Raw genomic sequence first — 8,902 nt, forward strand, 5'->3', positions numbered from 1 at the left:
AATCTTTAATCAATCTGGTTAGTGGTTTTATTCTGTAGTTGCTGTAGTGGGTTGTCAAATGCAACAATATATTGAAGCTGCATCAGTTGATTCATCAGTTAGTCAATGATTAGAGAATTGATTGTTTTATCATTATTTTAGTAACATTTAAAGCTGGTTCCAGTTTCTGAAATGTGAAGATTGTTGATTTTATATGTAAAGAATTTTTCTTTTTTCATTGAACCTTTTAAGGGTTTTCTCATAGTAGTTTTGGGGAGTTTTTAATTAGATTTACAGCTTCAGAATAACTTTGTGTTACAGGAAAAATGATTCTATGTTTCTTTACCTTCTTTTAAATGTACAAAGATGCCTTTTGTCTGCCCTTTGCCTATGGTTAGATTAGTTTAGAATTATCTTTTTAGACTTTCTCAGCAAAGACATACTGTTTTGGGACATATTGTTTTAGATTGTTTTATCTCTCACAGCCTTCTCCCAGCTCTCTGCTGACGAGACTAGCGCCACATATGGAGTTGTTTATTTTATTTGTTTTGTATTTTCTTATCCTGTTCTCACTGTCTTTCCTATAAAAATTACCAAGCCACTGTGCATGGGGTGAGTTGTTCTTAGCAGCTCACCCGTGTACACGTTTGATAAAGAAAGTAACTTTGTCTCATTGTGTCTTTATTTCTCCTGGGTTTTTTACAGAGTTTTCCCCCAACATTTCTTGGTCCTTCGGAGCCGGAGCGCCTCCATCGTGTCCCATCTCCGTGACCAGTCCACGTTGCTCGCCTGTCGACAGCTCACATACTAGGTGTGTGATAAAAGACCAAGAGCGTTAAATTCGAGTCTTGGCCAACGTCTTAGAAAGCGACCCACGGTGGTGGGACCCGATCGAGGTGGACCAGACCCGGCGACACTGACCAGGTAGATACAGACACACTGACACAATCTTGCGTAAAAGCGCATTTTGAATTCAGGGAATTTAAAATAGCGGAAGTAGCTCGTCGACTGGTAGCTTTGGAAGCTCGTCGACTGGTAGCGTAGCTCGTCGACTGGTAGCTCTGGGAGCTCGTCGACTGGTAGCTTTGGAGCTCTGGGTAGCTCCCCCAGCTGGGTCTAGACTGGGTCTAGGGAGTAAGTAGCTCTGGGAGCTCCCCTTATTATAAGGGTTCCGGTCGCGCGCGTCGGAGCTCTGTGTGTGTGTGTATTGTTTTAATTAATGGAGCAAGCTGAATTTTCACGGTCCAATAAGAGACTGAGCTGCTCCTACTGTGTTTTTCTTTTACTGCTATTCACTGACGTGCTGGTGAGTTGAGAGAACGGTCGAGTTCCGTCTCGTAAAGTTCACACCGCTTTTGGAAATAGTCCGAAAGTAGAAGGGCGTGTGAGCAACCACTCTCGTCTCTAATACCAGTGAAGGTGATAGCAGCTGTATCGTGTATATATTACTTAAACAAAAATAAGTAAATACATAAATAAGATGGGTAATCAAGCAAGTGAAATTAAAACTCACTCCTGCTGACGAGCAGTGGTGAGAAAAGAAAAGTCCAGACGCCGGACAAAAACAGTGTCTGTAAACTGAGAGATTTAAGAAAACAAAATATAAACAGTCAGAAGAATAGAACTCAACTACCAGTTTAGTAAAACCAGAAGACGAGACACTGTGCAGTTCCCACAACCCTTTTAGAAAGCCATCACTCATTCCTGCAGCCGCATCTGCAGCACCACCCATATCAGGAAGAACTTAATAATCCCTTATTAAGTGAAAACTAGAGATCAAGGTAGTCTGAAGTAGTTTAAAAGGGTTGAAAACAGACCCCACTGAGTAGATATAAATATAAAAAGTACGAAATAAAGATGAACAAAGGGAAAATTACAGTAGAAATTATCTTTAGAGTACTTGAAATTATCAATCTTGAAATTAATAATAGCAAGGATAACAACCTGTAAAGTGATATTAACAATGATGACCATGCCCAGCATGTATAAAATGAATATAAAGCAAATAATTCACACGAAAATATTTTACTAAAATACATAAGGTATATTAAGGCTGTGTCATTGTTCAGCCAAGGACAGTGTGTGAAAAGGTAACTGTCTCCACCTTGGGAAAAGGATGATTCTGCAGGTCATCTGAAGCCCTTGATGGATACAAAATGAAATATAAATAATATATTATAATAGAACTGCCTGGTCCGCCATGCAACAGAGAGAACAAATGTGACCGCAGATTGGATGAATTCAAAATTATCTGTTTGCTGAATAAGATGATCCTAACTAACAAATTGGCTCAGTAGTAGTATAATGGTACACACTGATAAAATATTATAATATGCTATTGCTGTTATATAAGACAAAGAGGATAATATTAACAATGACATAATATTAATATGAAGAGGCACCTTAATCGGTTATGATGTGAGGTGAATAATTGTTAAGCAGTAGTCTGCATCAAGCTTAAGGTTTGCTGAAACTCAGTGTAATGACATGTGAGATGAAGACAATACAGAGAATAACTAAACTAATGAAGTGCATAGAGGCACTTGACCAGCTTGAAGCTTATCATCTTAGAATGACACATTGCTGAGATATAGAGCACACCTATAATAACAACCAATAAGCAAAACCCTGTAGACAACAGCTAAAACTACAGGATTGAGAAGCTGAATTAAATATGTAGACACTGCTAAGCTGATGAGCATGTTCCACATTTTCTTTTCTTTTTCTTTTTTGTTTCTTTTAGAGCAGAAGCTGCTGTAACACACCCAAAGAAAGACTCTAGGTCTGACCAACCGTCTCAGTCGTGGGCAAAAAGATGTCAGTCAATAAAATTCTAAAAGATAATTTATTGACAAAAAATATATCAAGAGATAAAAGATAAAACAGTCCAGTGTCCCACTTAAGAATTGTATAAAAACACACAGTCCCAAGGCCAGAGCCAGCTATGCCACACAGCCAAGTTGCACTCCACATGTTGCCTTTAACAGGGTTAGAAGTTGTCCTTGGAGACCCACCACCCTGCAAGCATATAGTCAGTGGTCACTCAAGCCTCTGCAACTCTGCTGCCTTTAGGCTGTGGCATATAATAGGCCCTGGACTGCACAGAGAGACAAAACAACACAGCAGTGTTTGTAGTGTGGGCTATATGTAGACCAGTGTATCAGTGCAATCAAGTACACCTGCCTCTAATTAGTCCAACCCCATTCCAGCCATTGGCTCACCAAAAATGTGACAACCACAAAACCACTCCCAACCCAGTGCAACTTCACACAATAATATGGAGCTGAATTAACACAGGCACATTAGTCTACCATGTTACAAGCTGCATGCTATTACAAGCCAACATATGGAGACTTCTGCCTTGTTCGGGTGGCAGCATTTTTCTTTTTTCTTTTGTGTCCTGACACGTTTATGCTTTTTGTTTTTGTTTGATTATTTTGTTGGTTTTGGAAACGAATTTAAACGAACTTGTGACAATACTTGAGAATCACAGTGACACATAGTGATTAGGCATATGATTGAAAAATGCCTAGGTTTAGAGCTGTGAACTATGAGCTGTGAGCAATGCAAAGTTAGATATATATATATGTATATATGTATAAATGGGAAACAACCCTAACTTGAAAGTTTGAAATGTGTGAGATCCATGAATTGTTTGAAAAACTAGAAATTATTTAAAACTGCCTTAAGTGAAAATGTAGTGTTGCATCTATTCTCCCAAACCAAGACAAACAAAAAAGAAGAAGCTTTCTGTAACTTCAAAATAAGGCTGACTGTTGACAAAAGACTAAAACACTAATCCACAGGTGGCTATCAGGAACAGAGAGGCGAGCAAAGTCACAAACACTAAGGCTGCAGACAGCCACGCAGAAACAGCAGATAACATAGAGACAACGCCTGCTAGAACCGTGGAGAGGAAGGTCACTTCCCACGAGATTGTAGGAGTAGAGGACAAATTAGTTGTAAAGTCAGCTTCAGGCCACACAACTGTACAACAATTAACTGCCCTTTTAGAACTAGTACACACAGCAAGTGGCCGCAGGTGCTTTATTAAATGCATATATGACCCGTCGTGTCCAGTAAATTTGCTAGGTAGAGACGCTCTGACAAAACTTACGATAGCAGTCATGCCATTCTTTTCTGGTATTACACCTGAGTGCCAGAAACCGACCGAGTATCACAACATTCTGAGATTTAAACAAACTCCAGGCCCAGATCCACCTTATGATCAGCAAGTGTGGAAGCTAGGAGAACAGCATTTGACCTTACAGCACAGGCCGAAATTGTGTAGGTTACGCAGTAACCACAGATAGTAAAATAATAGAAGCAAAACCACTTTCTTCTTCATGTCCTGCACAGAGCGCTGAGCTGATAGCTGTGATACGCGAAAGCTAAATACACAAAGACAAACTAATAAACATACATACAGACAGCCAGTATGTTTTCTCTGCTGTGCATCATTTTGCAAAAATTTGGCATAACAGAGGAATGATTACACCAACTGGCAAACCAGCATGCCAACCTCTTACAACGCCTACTGACTCTTTCATTACTACAGGCAACAATTTTGCTGACAGAGCAGCAAAACAGGCGGCACAACAGGCAAACATCACATTGATGGCAGTAAACACACATCAGATTCCACTGGATGTGTTGAAAAATGAACAAAAAGCAGCGAGCACAGCAGAGCAGGCAAAATGGCTAAAACACGATGCAGTTCTGACAAACGATTTAATGATGTGTTATGGCAAGCCAGTGTTGCCAAAATCGCTCCACAAGATGGCGGCATTAGTGACTCATGGCTGTACGCATTTGTCATCGGGGGGAATGACCTGTATTGTCAACTCTCATTTCTACACTGTAAATTTTGAAACTTCAGCAAAACAATTTGTCAGAACGTGCATGACGTGTCAAAAATATAATGCTCAGGGTAACCTGCGACCACAAAGAGGCCGTTTTCCAACGCCTCATCCTTTTCACACAATTCATATGGATTTTATTGAACTAAGCGAATGTCAAGGGTCAAAATACGCCCTAGTGGTTATAGACGTGTTCTCAAAGTGGCCGGAAATCTATCCAGTGAAAAAGGCAGATGCAATTTCAGTAGCAAAGTGCCTGTGCAATCACTTCATACCCACATATGGCATCCCAGCTTTGATACGGTCAGACAACGGCACTCATTTTGTAAATGATGTCATCACTAAGGTCTCTGAAGCACTCGGTTTCAGCATAAAACACCACTGTGCTTATCACCCTCAGAGCGCAGGCCTTGTAGAGAGAACTAACGGCACTATAAAACAAAGGCTCAGGAAATGCATGGCAGAAACAGGAAGGCCGTGGCCTGAATGTTTGGGTTTAGTGAAAATGTGGATGCGCTTAACACAAGGCTCCCATAAACTAACTCCATTTGAAATCATTCATGGCAGGCCGTTTCCACTGCCTATTACCAGTCAACCAATAGACAAAGCAATCAGAGAAAACACATTAGCAGAATGGATGTCTAAGCTGTTAGAAAACAAAGAGATCATTGTACATAATCAACAACCTGATGATGTTTCTCCAGTGTCTTGCAGACTAAAGCCCGGTGACTGGGTTCTGATCAAGGTGCTCCAAAGGAAAAACTGGAGCACACCCAGGTGGGAGGGGCCATACCAAGTCCTCCTCACTACACCGACCGCTTGCAAAATTGCGGAACGACCATCCTGGATCCATCAGAGTCACTGCAGGCGTGTCAGTGAAGCCATCTAAACACAGCTGACGGCAGGCTTGCCTACTTGTTGTGATCTCGCCCGGTGGAGGGGTCAGCTTTCCTGGCCGGGGGGTCTACTCGCGACAGGAGGGTGTGTTCCGTCGTCATGAGGTGGTGGCTCTTATCAACTGCAGCGGCCCTGACCATGGCCGGGCTCCTCACCTTTGCTTCCATGAGGGACAACAAGTCACGCTATATGGAGAAAAGGCAGACACTGTATGACAAAGGAAAACGTCTGGCCTGTGGCCGTACAGCATACCTGAAGATCGCAGTTGGTGTCTGTTGGGCCTGGCAACACATCCAGGCTACGGTACTCTTTGGTCCAAAGCCAACTACAGCATCCCAGCAAAAGCAACCTGGAGGTCATCATCACTCATAAATGTGAACTGTTCCGGACAGACCTACCTACTGACCTGGCCCCAAGTCTCAGACCCGCTGCCTGATGTAATTCTACTGAACAAACTGAACGCATCACAACTGCCAGTATGTGTGATGAACAATGGCTCGCGGGCAGTGGGGGAGCTGCCTACTCACCTATGTAAGTCCATATACACTTTCTGCCCACCAAGGAACGAGAGGAAGTGTATGGCCTGTTCAATCAACGCCACCTGTGCCAGTAACACGACGCTGATGGGCCTAAACTGTCGCTCCGACTACAGCTACCGAATGCCACTACAAACAAAGACTCAGTACCAGACAGGATGTGCACGGACGGCACCCAGCAGCAGAGGAACCAGAGTTTTGGCTGACTGGTACTTCCTATGTGGCAACAAGGCTTATCTGTCACTCCCTGAAGGTTGGGGAGGTCTGTGCGCCCTGGTGGAATTATCAGATCACGTTTTCTTCATGCAAAATGTTGCACATCACCCAAGCAGCCGGCAGAGACGTGAAGTGGACATCGCCTCCCCCAATTCTTTCGGCATTACAGTGGACACTGGAGTGCCGGGAGAGTTTCGCATCTGGGGAGGAGGAGTGAAATTCTTACAGAGCTTGATCCCCGGCATTGGAGTTGCCGAGGTGCGGGATCACGTGGAGATCAACCGATATGCTCTGCTACGACACATCAACTTGACTAAGACCCTGGGAACTGCCTTAGCAGGAGAACAGCAGGCCATCAGAACGATGGTGCTGCAGAACAGACTGACACTAGACCTGCTAACAGCATCACAAGGAGGAGTTTGCAAGCTGATCGGGGAAACATGTTGCACTTTTATCCCTGATGGATACGAAACTGGAGGAGACATTTATGAAGCTTTGCAGAATTTGACCGCTCTGCAAAAATATGTCACTGACCACACACCTGGGGCAGCTACAGCACAAGGCTGGCTTGACTGGCTGTTCAGCGGTTCATGGCTGGCTGCTGTAGCAAAGCCATTTTTTCTTCTAGGTCTCATCATGATAGCACTGCTCATATTAGTGTTGTGTGTGTTGCCATGCCTAAGAGTAATGATTTCACAGATGATAACAACTACAATGACTGCTTATGTTGCCGTGCCTGAAGAAGACCAGCATCCCGTTGCAATTCTGTTAGAGGAGAACTTGTACTAGCTGCTAATAAATGACGTGGTGATTAAAAATGACTTGTCAAGTGATCATGCACTGATTAAAACATTAGTAGGTTATGCAAGTTTTCATGCTTTTATTTTTTGAAGTCTTGACTTTTAAACATAAAGTTTTCATTTTAGATATGAAGTTTTCATTATTTTACATATAAAGTTTTCAATTTGAGGTTTGCATCATTTTAAATATAAGGTTTTCATCCTTGTATTTTTTGAAGTTTTCATTTTACATATTAGGTTTTCATCATTTTTAAATATAAAGTTTTCATTTTACTTTTCATCCTTTTATTTTTTGTAAGTTTTCGTTTTAAAATATAAGGTTTTTATCCTTTATTTTTTGTAGTTTTATTATTTTTTCTTGTTTATTCCACTTGTTATTTCATTTACTATGATTTTCATTTACTATGTTTTTCTTTTTATTATTTTCTTTTGTTTTATTCTTTAGACCAAATGACTGCCATTTCTGCTATGCTGACATTTTGAAGATTTTGGAAAATTGCTTAAGATACTTAATAAATAACCTTCACAGACAATTGTTGTATACATTTAAAATAAGTTAAAACAGGAGGGAATGTTACAGGAAAAATGATTCTATGTTTCTTTACCTTCTTTTAAATGTACAAAGATGCCTTTTGTCTGCCCTTTGTCTATGGTTAGATTAGTTTAGAATTATCTTTTTAGACTTTCTCAGCAAAGACATACTGTTTTGGGACATATTGTTTTAGATTGTTTTATCTCTCACAGCCTTCTCCCAGCTCTCTGCTGACGAGACTAGCGCCACATATGGAGTTGTTTATTTTATTTGTTTTGTATTTTCTTATCCTGTTCTCACTGTCTTTCCTATAAAAATTACCAAGCCACTGTGCATGGGGTGAGTTGTTCTTAGCAGCTCACCCGTGTACACGTTTGATAAAGAAAGTAACTTTGTCTCATTGTGTCTTTATTTCTCCTGGGTTTTTTACAGAGTTTTCCCCCAACACTTTGTGATGTCAGATTAGAAAGTTTGCGTCCAACTGCAGGGTTGGATTTTTTTTATATGAGAGTTGAATTTGTTGTATTGGAATTGAGTAACATTTTTACTGATGGATGATTCGTTGTAAAACGTTGATCTACCAACAGTTTATTTCTTTATTATGATTAAATGTAAAACAAATATATTTTCCACTTTTGTTTGACAGAGGCAGGAATGTCTCTGTCTTGCATGTAACTTGCATGTAACTTTGTCCAGTAAATTGTTGAAACTGAAACTAAACAGCTACGTTGCTAGCGTTAAACTGAATTTCCACAACAGAGCTACCTAGATCACTTAAATTACACAATTGAAAGCATGAAAGCATATGTGTATTGTTTGTGTATAAATACACAAACAATACACATATGTTCAAATAATTTAAAAAAAAAGTTCAGTCCCCGAGAGCTACTGTCCTGCAGCTTTTAGACTCAGCCCTACTCCAACACAGCTGAATCAAATGGTTGAATTACCTCGTCAGCAGGCTATCAAGTGTGGCAATTTCCTGCTTACAAGCCATTCATTTGATTCAGGTGTGTCGAAACAAGGATGCGACTATTCATGTAGTAAAAGCGTTGAAACCACAATATTGTCTCTAGATGCAGA

At 40.9% G+C, this 8,902-nt stretch overlaps 1 protein-coding gene across 1 annotated transcript; it reads left to right on the top strand.

The window, feature by feature from the left end:
* The first annotated feature begins 264 nt into the window (after nt 1-264).
* LOC145425594 (syncytin-A-like) lies at nt 265-8,209 on the top strand. Its single transcript, XM_080298769.1, has 2 exons — nt 265-903; nt 5,543-8,209. The coding sequence occupies exon 2, from the start codon at nt 6,221-6,223 to the stop codon at nt 7,274-7,276; it is 1,056 nt and encodes a 351-aa protein (XP_080154895.1). The 5' UTR covers nt 265-903; nt 5,543-6,220; the 3' UTR covers nt 7,277-8,209.
* Nucleotides 8,210-8,902: the final 693 nt, after the last annotated feature.

This window comes from Astatotilapia calliptera, chromosome 3 (assembly GCF_964374335.1).
Source record: "Astatotilapia calliptera chromosome 3, fAstCal68.1, whole genome shotgun sequence".
NCBI lineage: Eukaryota > Metazoa > Chordata > Actinopteri > Cichliformes > Cichlidae > Astatotilapia > Astatotilapia calliptera.